The sequence below is a fragment of the Acartia tonsa genome, chromosome 13 (assembly GCF_053477335.1).
Source record: "Acartia tonsa isolate MP-2025a chromosome 13, ASM5347733v1, whole genome shotgun sequence".
Classification (NCBI taxonomy): domain Eukaryota; kingdom Metazoa; phylum Arthropoda; class Copepoda; order Calanoida; family Acartiidae; genus Acartia; species Acartia tonsa.
This window is the reverse complement of record NC_137272.1, coordinates 43,337,925-43,355,180: the sequence shown is the minus strand read 5'-3', so window position 1 is coordinate 43,355,180 and position 17,256 is coordinate 43,337,925. Positions and strand designations below refer to the sequence as shown.

General features: G+C 34.2%; 1 protein-coding gene across 6 annotated transcripts in view; it reads right to left on the bottom strand.

Moving 5' to 3' along the window:
• The window catches only part of LOC145304463 (spliceosome associated factor 3, U4/U6 recycling protein-like), a 59,782-nt gene that overhangs the window by 42,261 nt on the left and 265 nt on the right, over nt 1–17,256 (bottom strand). For 5 of the 6 annotated variants that reach the window (XR_013874087.1, XM_080146345.1, XM_080146346.1 and 2 more), the window contains exons 2-21: nt 17,135–17,200; nt 16,560–16,638; nt 15,888–15,975; nt 15,219–15,294; nt 14,697–14,797; nt 13,914–14,005; nt 11,550–11,656; nt 10,898–11,002; nt 10,271–10,342; nt 9,795–9,891; nt 9,006–9,086; nt 8,438–8,526; nt 7,857–7,983; nt 7,373–7,427; nt 6,893–6,956; nt 6,226–6,401; nt 5,133–5,280; nt 4,686–4,754; nt 3,894–3,991; nt 3,012–3,175 (exon numbers count right to left, since the gene is read on the bottom strand). Coding sequence is in view for 5 of the 6 variants with exons in the window: in XM_080146345.1 (XP_080002471.1) it covers nt 3,012–3,175; nt 3,894–3,991; nt 4,686–4,754; nt 5,133–5,280; nt 6,226–6,401; nt 6,893–6,956; nt 7,373–7,427; nt 7,857–7,983; nt 8,438–8,526; nt 9,006–9,086; nt 9,795–9,891; nt 10,271–10,342; nt 10,898–11,002; nt 11,550–11,656; nt 13,914–14,005; nt 14,697–14,797; nt 15,219–15,294; nt 15,888–15,975; nt 16,560–16,638; nt 17,135–17,200 (1,954 nt within the window). In the remaining variant the exon portion in view is untranslated. Of the gene's footprint in view, nt 1–156; nt 599–1,570; nt 1,644–3,011; nt 3,176–3,893; nt 3,992–4,685; nt 4,755–5,132; nt 5,281–6,225; nt 6,402–6,892; nt 6,957–7,372; nt 7,428–7,856; nt 7,984–8,437; nt 8,527–9,005; nt 9,087–9,794; nt 9,892–10,270; nt 10,343–10,897; nt 11,003–11,549; nt 11,657–13,913; nt 14,006–14,696; nt 14,798–15,218; nt 15,295–15,887; nt 15,976–16,559; nt 16,639–17,134; nt 17,201–17,256 lie in introns of those variants that run through there. The other variant, XM_080146347.1, reaches the window with a different exon arrangement.

Below are 17,256 nucleotides of genomic sequence, written 5' to 3'. Positions count from 1 at the left end.
CCCAAATCCAAAAAAAGTTATAACGACCCCTCCCCCCTCAACAAAATAAAGATGTTTAAACTACCGGTCTTATTGAGTTTTTGTACCTCCCCTCATCAAAAAAAAAGCTGTGACTATCCATTAGAATTTGATGGCCATTTAATCATTACTATAATAAAGAATACTTTATATTTAGTTTAAGTTTATATTGCTTAAACTGTCCGCCTTCCTGCCTAAGACCCAAATAGGAGTTCTATTGAGATTTCTTTTCTTATCAGGATTATGGCCGAGACAGTTTGAATCCAGGTGGACAATTAATCCAGGACCACCAAGAGATATCGGATTATTTTGTAGATTTGTGGTGATAATTTGGCGGAATAATTTTGTACAGCTGGTCATAGTTTTCTGATTAAAATTCAATTCTTTTGCTAATTTATCTGTGGAATAATCTTTGCTCCATAAGAGCATAATTTTTAGCCAGCTTTGGATTGAAATTTTTGATTGTTCAAAGCAAGAGCCAGCTTTTACAGAAGTCATTGAACATGATCGTTGTCGGCAGCGCCACATGTGTTTGTCTAAAGATTTGGGATAGGTGGAAAAGCGCATTGCTACGCCGCATCTAAGATGCGTGTGTGTGTGTGAGGAGGGTGGAACTAAAAATTTTTGAATTAATTTTGTGGAAGGCATTTTATGCTATTATTTTTGCATGTCCCTGCATTTTATACCTTTAAAAATTTTGAGCAGCTGTTTGATGTAAAAAAAAAGGGGGGGGGGGAAGTTTTGACACATTTGAGTAAACAGTGAGTATAGGCTTTATCTTTGGACTGAGAGGATAGGTTATTAGGGATAAAATCATTCTTATATGATGAATTTCCCCCAGATTTAAGATTTTTTGGATAGGCCTCCAGGTTCCGGTACTCCAGGCCTCCAGGTCCTCTCTGTACAGGTAAAAATTAAAAAAATAATTTTTTTTTCAAGAGTTAGAAGTCAACTTATGAAACAAAATATGCATTTTTTTCTTCAAATATGTGAATAACATTAAAAAATATGCATATTTTGTTTCATAGGTTGATTTCTAACTCTTCAAAAAAAATTATTTTTTTAATTTTTACCTGTACAGAGAGGACCTGGAGGCCTGGAGCTCCGGAACCTGGAGGCCTATCCAAAAAATCTTAAATCTGGGGGAAATTCATCATATAAGAATGATTTTATCCCTAATAACCTATCCTCTCAGTCCAAAGATAAAGCCTATACTCACTGTTTACGCAAATGTGTCAAAACTTCCCCCCCCCCCTTATTCCTTTTTATGTATGAATACAGGGATTTGACAATGGATAAATATTTTATCCCAGTTTTAAAAAACTCCAATGTAAAGAAGTTTTTTTTGCTTTGACCAATCCAATCCTTATCCAAACTTTAACTTTACCCAAATATTTAAGCTAACAAATGGCAAAATATGTTTAAGGGAAGAAATATTTTGAGTCCATTGTCTACTTTCTCTATCATTTTAATGCCATTTTAGTTTTTTAAGTGTTTTATTCAAAAAGGGGGGGGGGGGTCTGTTGCCCCCCTCCCCACTACACCCACACACCTATTGCAGAAAGCTTGTTGTTTGAGAAGTCCGCGAGATTGTAGGAATAGGATGGCAGGCAGACAGTCAGGGCCTAGGCAAAAGGGTAAAATCACTTGTTTTGACAGAGGACGACCACATTTGTAAAATTTTTCTTGTAGTACTGTAAATATTAGGTACAAGCTTTAGTGAACATCAAGGGGGGGGGGGGGGGGAAGTTCTGACACATTTGCGTAAACGGTGAGTATAGGCTTTATCTTTGGACTGAGAGGATAGGTTAATAGGGATAAAATCATTCTTATATGATGAATTTCCCCCAGATTTAAGATTTTTTGGATAGGCCTCCAGGTTTCGGAGCTCCAGGCCTCCAGGTGGTCTCTGTACAGGTAAAATTGAAAAAAAAAAGTAAATTTTAAGTTACAGGTCAATTTATAAACAAAATATGCATCTTTTTTAATATTATTCACATATTTGAAGAAAAAATATGCATATTTTGTTTTATAAGTTGATTTTTAACTTTAAAAAAAAATTTTTTTTTCATTTTTACCTGTACAGAGACCACCTGGAGGCCTGGAGCTCCGGAACCTGGAGGCCTATCCAAAAAATCTTAAATCTGGGGGAAATTCATCATATAAGAATGATTTTATCCCTAATAACCTATCCTCTCAGTCCAAAGATAAAGCCTATACTCACCGTTTACGCAAATGTGTCAGAACTTCCCCCCCCCTTGCTGAGTTTTTTTTTATAAAGTAATCAACCCATAAAAAAAAGTGATTTTGCCCTAACGCAGAGGCCCTAGATAGACAACAGCGTGTTGGAATCTTTGGTTCTTTTGGTAAGAATTTGAACAAAGCTTTGAACTTTGACAATTTTATTACATTTTGTGTAACTGACTCAATCTGTAGTTGTCTGATATTTCACTTATACTACATTAATACTATATCATTTTAAAACTGAATTGATATCTATCTATCCCTATCATAAGTGTGAGACTAATCCTAAAGTTATTTTTTTTTAAATACAAAAGACTAACATAATAAAATATCAACACGAAAATAAAGGAATAAGAATATGACATTTAAAGAATAACTACTTTGCCTCTAATTTTACATAAGTGAAAATGGACTATTATTTCTCATGGTGTTTTATTCTTTAGGAATATGTATACAACAAACTTTTTATTTAAGGCAAAATTGTTTAACTTTAACCGACATTCTTTTCCGTCCACTACAAATTAGAGGGGAAGGAGAAATTTCGAACCATCATTGTACAATGTACAATACATTCTAAAAATCAGATTGATTTTTACATTAAATTAACACAATCAACAGAAAAGCAATTTTCTTGAAAGTCATTTGTGTCATTTACTTATGTGTAAAGTCATTTGTGTCATTTACTTATGTGTAAAATGGTCAAAGATGGTGATTTATACTCCCCCTTCCCTTCTCAATGATTTACTCACCCATCAAATTGTTAATTGTATCCTCATCTACTTCAAAGTCAAGGTTACTGAGGAACACGGTGGCACGATTTTTTCCTTCCCCACTGTCATCTCCCTCCTCTAGTTTCTGTCTCTTGGGTGGCTGGTCAAGGCGAGGACCGGTGTAGCCCGGCGGAGGCTCAATCCTTAAATAAAACAAAAGTTTAAAACCTAAACTATCTTTTACAAAAGGTTACCCGCGACCGTGGCCCGCATCCGCTCGTTGTCGGGAAGGTGATAGGTTCGAATCTCGGTCCGACACCGCGTCATAACTAAAGACGTTAAAAATGGTTCCCACTGCTACTATGTCAGATGCGCGATGTAAATAGTCAGAGTGGGGGGAATGCCTTGGCCATAAAACAGGCGCAACTCGTTACCATGCACAGTTGGGACTTCTCAGACAAAGGTCGTGCATCTCAGAGAGTTGGTTGTCTGATGGGCTAATGGACGCTTTACACCGCAATCATAAGCGGAGTATGTTTCAAGGTGCGTGGAGAGAGGTCTAGTTACCTAGTACCCTAAGCGACACCAAGCCCCCTAGAGTCTTAACATCTTAAAATCTTTTACAAAAGTGGCACGTCTTAAAATGATGGATAGCAATTAAATACCATAACTTCTAGGGGAGCAGGGGACATCAGCCTGTAAATCAATATGGTACCCATAGTTGTATAACCACGTTATCTTATTTGTTGAGTCAGAAACTTTGGTTACTTTCAATAACGCGCATAACAGCATTCAGAAGTAAGAAACATTGGTAGACAAACCTACAAAGTGATAGAATAGATGTTAAGCGCAGGTCATAAAAAAAGATAGGCAGAAAAAAAGAACACAGAAAAAATATGGGAAATCATCACATAAAATCACCTTTTCTTGCCAGTTTCAGGTTCCTGGAGATCAATTTCCACTTTGACATCAACATCCAGATTTTCTTCATTACCGTGTCTGCTGGGTACGCCAGGTACCTGCAAGTATTTTTTCATATTCATTCGAAAACGATTAATATCCAGTTGATTAGAACCGGTTCTCATCCATACGAAAAAATTATGTCTAGCATCGCATTATATCCAGAATATAAAAATGTACACTCATAAGATTACAACATTTTTTTAGCTCATGCCTTCGAAATCTCGGGGCCAAAATAACTAATTTTAATCTTATAATTGCACATTTTTCCCGCGGAAAACTGTCTATATTACGATGCGAGAAAAATAAGTATTATAGAGATGAAATACAACCCAGGAATCTTTAGGGACAAGACATTGGAAGAAAAATTTATATGCACCCGCAATGTTGTTAAAAAGAAAGGCGTCTTGGTAGCGTCTTTTTATACTTTTAAATCATTGGTTTAAAAGTTTAGACACTATTAGTTGGAAACCAACCAATCAAATTCAATTAGTGCCCGAAATTTGGAGCCAACAAATGAGATATAAGAAACTTTGAGTACAAGTTTAATTTTAATTTCCAGTCCAATGTCACCTCCCTTCCTGTTTCAATCTTCCCGGAAAATAAACCTTATTGAAACGGTGTTTTTCTTCTTATTTTTGGGGGCCGGGGTACCCTCCACCAAAATATTTGAAACTTATAGTACCTATTGGAAGCATTCACCGACAAATATCCTCTTACTTTTATAGATAAGGATAATATTAATGGTCAAACCTTAAATTCTGGAGTTGGTTCCAACTTTGGCTCAAATTCTCCTTTCTCTTGTTTCTTAGATTCGGATGCCTAAAAATTAAAACAGAACAAGATTAGTAGGTATATATTCATGAAAACTTATGTCTTTTTTGAAAAAAAGTAAATGAAATGAAAATCCGTCAAAAAATAGAAAAATTACGCAAAAATAAGTTGAGATTTAGCAGAGTAGCAGGCTACTTAACATGGCCGCCATTGAAAAATTGTGATGCAAAAAAAAGATAATCTTTTTAGAGAACATTGTTTTGGAGGTCCAAAGGGCCATACAAATAGAGAAAGCATAACAGGAAGCATGGAAAGGGTAATACCTAAATACAAAGAAAAATGACCACGTCTTAGACTCTTAAAAGCTCAAGTTATCCTTATTCCTTAATCAAACTATTTCCGCTTCAAATGCATTAATATCTATACCTGGTGTCGCTTATCCCGCCTGTGTTGTTTATCCTTTTCTTTCTTTTTCTCCACCTTTGCTTTGTCCTTTTCCTGGTTGGTCTCCAGCACCAGTCTCTCCTTTTCTCTCACACTCTCAATCTTCTCCAATTTTATTTTCACCATTTTCCTACAAAATTTGGGTATAGTCTCTTTCGTGGCAACGTCTCTTTAAAGGGTGTTTCTTCGAATTTTCACAATGGCTTTTGATAGTTTTTTTTAGGTTAGGTTATTCAGGGGATAGAAATAGGAGAAAAGAAATTGTGAAAATTGGAAGAAACGCCTCTTAAGAGGCGTTGCCACGAAAGGGACTATATCCAAAAATTTGTATATAATTAGAAGGGTATGTTAATTCATGGAGATGAGGTGAACATTTGACGGTAAATTACACTAGTATCCAAAGTTTTATAAAGTATTACAAAACTTTGGGAACTTCTGTATATAAAATGATAAATATCAATATCTTATTATATAAAGTAATAAGCTTTTTTGTCTGTACGAAGGATCTCGCTAACAGCTAAACCGATATGGTTCTCCTTTACAGTGAAACTTCTTACAGGTCCAGCGTAGTTTTTTAACTATTTTCTGGGAGGGTATCTCCACCATCCCAAAAAACACTTTTTATCTTTACTTTTTAAAAGAGGTAGTTTCACGAAATGCTTTTGAACTTAATTTAGTGAACCGCATATGTTTTGCTAGTTAATTGGTTAAACTATATTCATATGGCATATATTTGAAAGAATTTAATTTTTCTACCACGTAGTTTTAAAAATATCAAGACTTAAAATTTGTCTTTTTGTGATATATGCAATTTAAAAAGACGATTTTCAAGTCTTGATATTTTAAAAACTACGTGGTAGAAAATTGAAATTCTTTCAAATATATGCCATATAAATGTAGTTTAACCAATTAACTAGGAAAAAATATGCAGTTCACTAACATAAGTTCAAATGCATTTCGTGAAACTACCCCTTTAAATTAAAATTGGGACTCGACCTCTCACCTTAAGTGCCCCTAGGTGCTTCTAAGGGGCGAAGCCGCTAGTCTTTATATATAGAAAGACAATATTTGATACCTGCAATGATCATAAGATTCCAAGCTTCCCTCCTCCCTCTCAAACTGAATCCAAGCCTTTGCTATGGCCTCCGGATTATCGTGGCTTTTCTCCAGAGCTCTTTCCAACTTTTTCCTCAGATGTTTCTTGTCCCCGAATATCTTTTCAAACTCGATTGCTTCCATCCATACTGCAGCCTAGTAAAAACAGTTTTATGATTTATCAAAGAGATTATGCTTTGCAGATAAGTTAAATATCTAGACAGTCGGACAAGCGTACATTAAAACCTATAGTGTGACAGCGCTTTTAAGGGAACATAAATCTGTGCAAGTATAACGAACGCATTAACATTAAATTCGAAAAATGTATTATGAATGAGAAGCAAAAAATTTAAAGTGCTATAAAATACTAATGGCCGTACTATACACTGTAAAGTGTACTTGGATATTGGATAGTGCTTAAATATCTTCTATTGATCTCATGGAGGGAGGTTAAATTGGGATATAAATTGCACTGGCACTGGTCGGCTTAAAATTTTTATTACTTTTGATTGGTTAGTTCCGAACTAGTAGTGTAAAAACTCTGCAACCAATAATTCTAATCTTCATTGCAATATATCCTCCTGCATTTCTTATCCTTTAAGATTCCTGACTCTGAGTATGGTTAACAATGGTCTATGTATCTATACCTGGAATTGATGAACCTGCAGAACATCTGCCCAGATTTTTCTGGCATTCTCCAGATTTCTGAATCCCAGGATTATTGAATAAGTTTAAAATTGAAATTTAAGTTAAAAATGTAATAGATGATAATTTTTTCGTTAGCTTTTTCCTGATCAGCCTATTGGACAAATAAAACGGCATTTTCCCTTAAACTGATTTGTTGAGCACAGGATCCCACCTCCACTTGTATTATAAATAAATTGAAAATAAAGAAAGGGGGGAGGAAGCTTTTTGTTTGTATATTAGTTTAAGTTGGGGTTAAGGCCACTTCAGGGGATGGGCACATGAACATCCCCCCCCCCCTTATTTTCAATATATTTCAAAAATAAAGGAAATGGGGTTAATAATCGACAGCCACTTTTAGAACTTCAGAACATTTTACTTAAAAATATGAAAAATTTATACTCTAAAATCTTCTTTCATTTAACAATAATCCATTCCTGAATTGATCAGCTTCAATATTGGCGTAGAATTTTAACATCAAACATTCAGGATCAGAACCTAACACAAATTTAAATGAAAAATACATCAATAAAAGAAATCAATCAAAATGTATTATTCTCCAAGCTTTTTTTAGTCACTTTATTTTAATTGTTTTGGCTGGGCAACATATTTTTATACAGTATTAATTATATGTCTGTCTTCCTTTATACATCATTTACTAGTGGCTGCGTCCCTAGAATCTAGGGGCTCTATATACTAATGGACTGAGAGAGGCCATAAAAATAGATTAAAACCATACAAAGACTTACATTTGAAAATAATCTAGCCTAAAACCATCAAGAAACCTATGAGAAGCTTATCTAAAATAGAGAATCCAATCGGTTCAGAAGAGATTGAGATCTTAAGCTTCAAGCAAAAATCCCTCACTACTTTATATAATAGGATATTATTTTGCTATGCCGCACATCCTTTTTGTAATCTTTTTACCTGCGACGCTCACTAAATGCTGACAAGCAGTGTCAAACGCCTTTCTCAAGTCAGCCATTGTCTCAGTTTCTTTCTCCTTGTCAAATGCTGTTCTTCGACGCATATAAGTGATGTAGGTCAACCAAACCTGAACAAGGATTAAACAATATACATGATAAGAGTGTGGAAGAGCATAAGAAATAAATATTTACATGTGAAAGAAACTAGGTCAAAATGGATAATAATTTGTAATTGTGAAATAGTTAGGGTGATATATGTACTTCTGCCTTTATAGCATTCAAGGTTTTTTGAACTTTTAAATGCACTTTGAACTCAACAAAACACTTGATATTATTGAGACAAAAATCACTTTTAATTTTTAAAGGCGAAGCTTTTCTATAAATGTACGTCCGTCCGTAACGGTTAGCTTTTTTCATTAATTTAGACATGTAGTGAGAATTGTCAAATCGATTTCAAATCTTGTATGGTTGGTGATTCCTGAAGTAATTAGGTACGATTTAGAAAGCATTGCAACTCTATAATCGTTACCAGAATGTCTGTACGTCCCTTTAAAGTTAATATGTCAATTGAGAATATTTTACCTCCAGGTAACTAGTAGGATCACCAAAACCAACAGCCAAACTTTCCTCAAACACTTTAACAATTTCTGCATGATCTTTCTCATACCTCTCTGAATTTAAACAAGAATTATTTCATTGATAGGCAAGTTCAAGGAATAAGGTATAACCAACAAGCGAAATAAATCTAAAATATTATTTTGGGGGGTAGATGTAAAGGTCGTCAATTCTACTATGTGTTGACCCCCAACGTCAGCTGAAAAAAACGTATAGGTTTCGTGATTTTTTTCGAATTAATTTCGTTATTGGTATAAGCAGGGCAAGCTATAATCATAAGAAAAGAACTATTTATGTGCGCTAGTTGTCTGGTTCGATTCTTACCCTCCAAAAAAAACGTCATATATAAAGGCTTTAAAAATGGTTGCTACTTCTAAGAGATGGAGTGTGTTGGCCTGAAAACAGACAAAATTCGTTGATTTCATGATTTTTATTCTATTATTCGAAAGAAATTCTATTATACTATACATGATTTTTTTAGTATGACACAGACCGGTTCTAATCCAGTGGATGTTAATAAAATTCAAAGACTTACCTAAACTTAACAAATAATCCGACCAGATATTTGAGCTCCAGGGACAGTTTCTAACTGCCCGTCTGAATACTGGCAAACATACTAAAACAAGAACAATAATGTTCAGTAGTTGCTCAGAAGTTACAAGCTTAACCATTATCTGATTCTAGATAATACAAAGTAGAACGATGTCTGTCTGTATGTCTATCTGAACTTCTGAAGCTTAATATCTCAGTAACCACTGAACCGATTGGATTCTACTCTTGAGGGAATATACATACGGGTCCTGTGGCCGTGGTGGTTTTAATCTATTTTCTTGGAGGGTGAGACACGCCCCTACCCTCCCCCCCCCACCCCAAAAAAAGAAAAATATCCCCTTCCTCTCATTTCCCCCCCCCCCCTCTTTTTTGTTATGAACGAACGTTTCAATATAGGAGGGTAACTTTCCAATACCTCTAGAGGCTAAGGGCGAAGCTGCTAATTTCTTATAAAATAAAACCAGTTACAACTTATGCTGTACTAAAGGAATTGTCAAAAAGTAAACTCCATAACTTATTTTGCCCGCCGTTAATGCTTTGGCGGATATTAGTTTTGTATCACAGGGACTGTATATTCTTGGCTGCTATCTGAGATAAACTTTTGATATTTCTTTGAACTTTAAGCGAAGCATCTTAATTTATCCGCCTGTCTATTGCTTCAGAGAAAAGAAATGTACTTTTTTACGAATAATTTGGCTTCTGAAATTCCAGCACAAGATTTCCCTAATTAAATGAGTATCTCCTCTACAATTTACTCGTATAGAATATTTACCTGTATCAATTTTGATATTGGTATCCAGGTAGGACAGGTACTCACTCCATAGATCTGTATTTAGACAGTTGTCTGTTATGGCTCTTTCATACAACATCTACAGTAAGATTAGTTTAATAATATGCCGTAATTCGAGCATTAATTAAATATATAAGTATCAAAATGAAATACTTTCGTATTAAGAATTATTATTCCTAAAATGTATTTAATTTTATTAAAGCTGTTTTAAACAAATACCAGCCAGTAAGGGAGGGGACATATTAGAATGTAGATTAAACTTGTACCCAAAGTTTTTAAACCAAACTTTATTGTCCAATCTTTACAATAAAAAAATTTTAATCTAGAAATGGGGCAATTTTGTTTATAATCATTGGGGATATGTTTCAGTTTAGCAGCCATTGTCTTAACCCTTAAGATCCCTGAGTTTAAGCAAATGTGGAAGTAATAGGACACTTAAAAAATATTTAAAAATAAACCTGTATTCTTGCAGGATCTTTAGATTTCAGCTCGAACTTGATGTATTCTTTGTATGCCTCTAAAGTTTCCTCCTAAAATTAAAGCATGTTAGAATTGTCCTATCGGTTTCAAATTTTGCATGGTGGTTCCTGTAGTAGTTGGGTATGATTTAGAAAGCGTAGCAATTCTATAGTCGTTACCAGAAAGTTCGTACGTCCATTTTAAGCATGTTGACTTTTAACTTTTATGTAATATAATGATCCGATTGATCTCATTTTTGGATTATGATTCCTAGGACAACCAAGTACAATATTATAAGCGAAGCATCTATATAATCAAGACCTAAAAATGTAAGTATAAAATCCTAAAACATTATCTTGTATTTAAGCAGTTTTTAAACAAATATTCTAATTATTCATTTCTGCCACTCTGCAAGTGTTAATGTTTATTTGTCCTAACGTTTCAGAGCTTCGCTTTTATGGATGTTGTCATCCTTTTTTAAAAAACACAGCATAATACGTAAAATATCATTAGGTACTGAAAATATATCTTTTAACTATTAAACAATTGTAAAAATTGTATGCTGCTTATAAAACTGTCCATTTTTACTTTTAATAAGCAAAGCAACTTTTTAATTGGATACTTACGTTATTCATGACACTGATTTCAAACTGTTCAATTTTAGCCAACTTCTCCTTGGCCTTATGGAAGTCTCGGATTACATTCGGGTCTGGCTCTCCTTCGATTAACACCTAAAAATATAAATATTCTGTTTGCAGCTACTAAATTAGAACCGAAGCATTTTTTTGGCTTTAAGGATTTAATACAATTCTGACATTTTAAAAGAAAATTAGGAATTTACTGTTTTTTTTATGGTTATCTCTTCTGTAGATTAAAATTAGTGGCTGAAAAGTTTGGACTCTGTTAGTTTTGAATCAACAAATTAAAATTCAATAAAAGTAACCAGAGTTTTTTAGTCATTGCGAAGGGTAACATAAATATAAAAGGTAGGGTAACAGGTTCCAGGACAAACGCAAGAGTCCCAAACGCAGGAGTGTTAAAATATTAATTTAATTAAGTATTTCTATACAGATTAGGTTAGGTTAAGATACGAATATACAATAAAGCCCTCCCCAGGGATTAGGATTAAAAAACCTAAAAAATGTTCGAAATAGGTTAGGTTAGGTAAAGTGTTAACTACTGCGTTTGTCCTAGGACCGGGTAACAGTGTAATTAACATTTAACTGTCCGCTCTCTCAATGAAAAATTGTGATAATTAAAGAAAAAAAGACCACCAACCTTAAATTCCTCAAGTGTATTATCCATATCCAGTAAAGGAACTCTTAATTGTCTTTTCATTAGATTTATTATTCTGCTCTTTTGTTTGTCCTTCTCTTCACCAGGAGCTAAAAATATAGATGTTTCGTTACTTTCCCACAAAGTGACAATCAAGCACTGAAAGCCCACTCCTCTCATCTCAGGATGGTTTTAGGCTATACAATTTTTAAGATTTATAGAAATAGAACTAGTCTAAAGGGTCTCTCCTTGATGTCAGGGTTGAAAGAGGACCTGATGTTCATTCAGACCATTATCTTCCATCTTCTAAAGTTCGGCTTAGATTTAAAAAGCAGGACACAAAGCCTAACCCCAGGAAAAAATATAATTTAACAACCCTTCAAAACTCTGAAAAGCTACAAGAGTTCAAGCTCACTCTAAAGAACAGATTTGAGTTGTTGACTCTTCAAGAGGATGATGGAGTTGAAGATATTTGGCAAGGTATCAAAAAAGTTTATAATGATACTAGCCAAGAAAAATTAGGTTTCAAAGGCTAACCAAAAGCCGTGGATCACTCAAAGATCCATTGATCTCATGGATCAAAGAAGAGAGGTAAGACAAAAGACACTCTCTAGAAACTCTCCAGAAGATAAAGACCTGTATAAGATGCTTAGCAGGGAAATCCAAAGAAGTGTCAGAATTGACAAAAAAGAACACTTGGAAAACCTTGCTATGCAAGCAGAAAATGCTGCCAATTAAAATAGAATGAAAGATGTCTATGAGATTACTAAGAGCATTGCAGATAAAGTACACAAATCAGGATCACACATCAGGGACAAGGATGGTTCACTCCTTAAAACTGATGAAGATGTTCTAAATAGATGGGCAGAGCACTTCACTGAACTGCTGAATCTTCCAGTTCCAGAGGAAGAAACTGAGATTCCACCCTCAGATGCACTTGACATTGACTGTCGAGCGCCAAATCTATTGGAAATCAAGGAGGCCATTAAAAGTTTTAAAAATAACAAGGCCGCTGGACCTGATAACATCCCAGCTGAGGTCATAAAAGCAGACCTAGATACGTCTGCTGAGGCATTCCTACCTCTAAGAATCATCATAGAGCACTCCAAGGAATGGAACTCTGAGCTTTTTGTAAACTTCATTGACTACAAAAAAGCATTTGATTCTTTAGACAGAAGATCTCTCTGGAAAATCTGCCGACACTATGGCATTCCAGAAAAGATAATCAATATCATTAAAGCTATCTATCATAAAGGAGGTGGAAATGTAATGTATAAAGGTAAACTATCAACCTTTTTTGAGATTGTAACAGGCGTCAGACAAGGATGCCTTCTTTCTCCCTTCCTTTTCCTCCTTGCCATTGACTGGATCATGAAGAACTGTGAAAGTAATGATGGCATTCGCTGGGAGCTATTTGGCAATCCCAAATCTTTAGGAGATCTGGACTTTGCTGATGATATCGCTTTGTTAACAAGCAATAGAAGTCAAATGCAAAGAAGGACTAACAGGATAGCTGAAACCTCCAAGAAAATTGGACTAGAAATAAATGTTCCTAAAACCAAAATACTCAGATTAAATACAAATTCCCAAGAACCAATTACTATTGGAGACCAAATTCTTGAGGATGTAGATTGTTTTGAGTATCTTGGAAGTAAAATTGATGAAGCTGGAGGCACTTTAACAGATGTTAAAGCTAGAATTAACAAATCTAGGACAGCCTTTGCCAGCCTGAACAAATTTGGAATTCCAACAACATCTCCATAAAGACTAAGTTAAGACTGTTCAGGTCAAATGTTCTCTCTGTTTTGCTGTATGGGGCTGAAACTTGGTTCCTAAACACAGCAGTGGTCTCCAAGCTACAGACATATGTCAATAAATGTCTCAGGAGAATCCACAAGATCTTTTGGCCAAATAAGATCACAAATGCTGAGCTTCTAGAGCGCAGTGATATGTCAGACATTAAACTGACAATAAAACAGAGAAATTGGAGATGGTTGGGGTACACTCTAAGGAAAGGGCATGATGATATAACCAATCAAGCCTTGACTTGGAACCCCCACATAGGAAAGAGGAAACCAGGTAGACAAAAAACAACCTGGAGGAGGGAACTCTTAAGTGAACTGAAAGCTAAGGAAATTCCATCTTTCAGCAATGCCTCAAAACGTGCCGAAACAAAGGAAGATTGGAGAACCATTGTGCATGGCCTACATTCTGCCGAGAACTAAAAGGCAATGATGATGATGATGCATTCAGTTAGAACTAAGAGTAATAAGAATTTGTTCAGTTGAGTTGCAATAATTTGCGGATCTGATGATTTCATAATGAAAATTTTTTTCTGTAAACTATTAAATATTATAATTTAAGTACCTTTTGTAGCAAGCAAAGCAACTTCAAATTCTCTGTAGGAATCCCATAGTAGTGAACCTTTGCCAGTATGCAACCCACAGGCTATCAAACTCCTAAACAATAACATTATTATTGTTTTTATTGCAATATTTGAGAACTACATGGTATAAAATGATAATTTCTTAAACATTGGAGACTTCTGACCTAAGAAGTGCTTTTCATTAAACTAAAGTATAAAAAATATTTTGTAGTTTTATCAGGGAACTAAAGGGTTAAGTCAATGGCCGATAAATAGATGTACATCCCCGATGATAATACACAATTAACTTTTCTGAAGATTAAAATCAGTGGTTGAAACGTTTAAACACTCAACATAATAAATCAACCAATTAAAATTCACTAGAGTCCCCAAAGTTGTTAAGTCAACGAATAAGAAAATGTTGTGTGAACTTTGGGTACTAGTGTAATAAACAGCTCATTGTCCCCTTTCTCTCTGAGTTTTATTAAGAGTAAATTGCTAATGTCAACTTATCAAACACTATTATAAAGTCAAAAGTACAGAATATTCACAAAAGTATTGTTTCCCTATAAATATCAAAGAAAAAAAAACTCTACAGGCCTAAAAGGATGACAGCATCGAACATAAAATCACGAAACCTATTTAAAAAATATGTATTTATGTTTTTACTTTTTAGCTTTCTATCTTAAATAGGTAGAATAGCGCCCGCGAAAAATCACACTTTTCCCATTACGTTACGGACTGACAGACAGACAAAGTGAGGCTATTGAAAATAAATTACAAACCTTTCAAAGACATCTCTGGCCTTGTCTATTCCCTCTGGGGTGCCGATTTCTCCCAGGAAGAATTTACAATACTCCAACCAAAGTTCAACTGATATATAATCCTAGATTAAAGACAAATTATCAATATACAAAATATTTTCTAACGCTTGAAGCCAAAAATAATTGAAGATTCGATGAAAATGGACAAGAAACGCAAAATTTTATTTAGAAAGACATGCATACAATATTTGGAAACCTATGTTTTGGATTTCATAGGGCCATATAAATGACGATATACCTATTCATTTGATCCAATCTTGAATTGGTGGAAAAGGTAAAAATCATAAAGTTGCATGAAGTTCATTTAAACTTGCATTTAGTAAACTGCATATTTTTTTCTGTTCATTAGTTTGAACTAAATCTATAAGTAGGACATATATTTGAAAGAATTTAAATTTTCTAACAGGTAGTTTTTAAAAAAATCAAGACTTGAAACTCATATTATCAGGGAATCCCATGCAGAATATACACCCCTGTTTTTACCTTGACTCCATCTTCAAAGAGATTGACAATCATTTTCTTATCCTCTTCTGAAGCAGCAATTTTCATTTCATCCTGTTTCATTTTATATATGCATTAAATATAAATAATTCATTTAAATGTGTATTGTCTTCATTGTTAAGTCAGATAATGATATCTATATAATACTAGCGGTTGTGCCCCCCTAAAAGCCTCTAAGGTAGAAGGGAGAAAATTGGACCCCCCCCCCCTTCCATATTCAATCCAAGTTTTATTAAGAAAAAAAAATGATCTTTTTTGGGGGGGGGTCATATTTTTCATTTGGATGGTTAAGATACCCTCCTCCAAAATAGTTAAAAACCATCCTTGGACCTATAAGAAGCTTCACTGTAAAGAAACACCATTGGTTCCGCGATCGCTACAGACAGAAAAAAATCTTACTACTTTACATAATAGGATAGATGATATAATAATGTAAATTCAATTTTATCCAAAGCAATGGGTGTTGAATGTTGATACCCTAGGCGATTGAGTGCGTTACATTGCAATTTAAAATGCAGAGTATGTTCAAAGGTGACGTGGGAAGAACTTGTACCCGAAGCGTCACCATGCCCCTAGAGTCAATAGCTAGAGTCAATCTCCTTTCTTTTCCAATAACCATACATTAAATATAATGCATTGATAAATCCCTGTGTCCACTGTATCCAGAGGTCTCCAGACAAAGGATAATTTGTCCGGAACTTTTCTCTCACCGACCTCAGCTTGTCAAAATCTGATCCCTGTTGTTTTTTAAGTTTTAACCGTGAATTATTTAGCGGCACAGGAAACTTAATTTATTTTTAAAATGCTTTTACATTTTGCTTTCTAAATTTTAACAATTTTTTAGGTAGGTATCTACATTCTAAGCAATTTTCAAAAAAAAACTAAAGAAAAAAATTCACTTAAATTCCAAAGGTGTAAAAATTGTCGATATTTAAGTCAGGCAAATTGCAGATACTACTATTTCTTACAGGTATATAAAGTCCTGCTTTAAGAATTATAAATTAGACAACTAATCAATAATGAAAACTGTAATCGACATTTTTACATGGATCTTCAAGGTATTACAACATCCAGGTCAGGGAAAAGAGAATGTGATTCTGACAAACAATTCTAAGTGAAAATTTCCCCTCATCTCCCTTCCATTTTTTCTCCCCCTTCTTACCCACTTCCCTTTAAGTTACGCCAAAATAACAAGTTTTTTTCCAACAAAATATTTAATTTTCGGCAATTTCAAATGGAATTAATTGGCCGAATAAAGCCCCTGATCCAGGTTAGGGCCCATTTTGCATAACAAATCAGTAGTAGACATGGTAAAACTTTCCTTTCTCAGAATACTGATCAGATCTGTATAAGCTGTATAATTGAATGGATTGTTTGTTAACTCTTCTTCTAGACTTGATATCTAAATGAAATATCTAGGTGTAATAATAAGATATAAATTGATTGAATCAATGAAATCAAAAGCATTAAAGAAATCATAAACATCCAAGACAACAAAAACACCAATGAAATACACGGCACCAAATCAACAAATGAAATATATAATATCAATGGAATCAATGACACAATCAATAATAACATCAATCAAAAATCATACTCATAACTCAGTTACAGTCATACTCATAACTTATAATACTCGAATCAAATAAAAAAAATAATTCTAAGAATCAGATCATGGAAAGAAAACGAAGTAGTGGGTTTTATCGTATTTTCACAGTAGATTTCTCCTATTTCTTTGGGGGCAATCATTAACATTTACCAAACCTAAAATTATTTATCAAAAAATACTGTAAAATACGACAAAACCCGCTACTACGTTTTCTTTCCATGATCCCATCAATCTAATCAAAATAGTCAATAACATCAATCTGATAAGTCAAATCAAATAAAATCCTTACCTTAGCAAGAGTGTCAGCATCAAATTCATCATCATCATCATCGAGAATATCTTCATCTATATCCTCCTAAACATTAGTTGTATTAACATTTAGTCAATGATGATAAACAAAATTACCCCTTA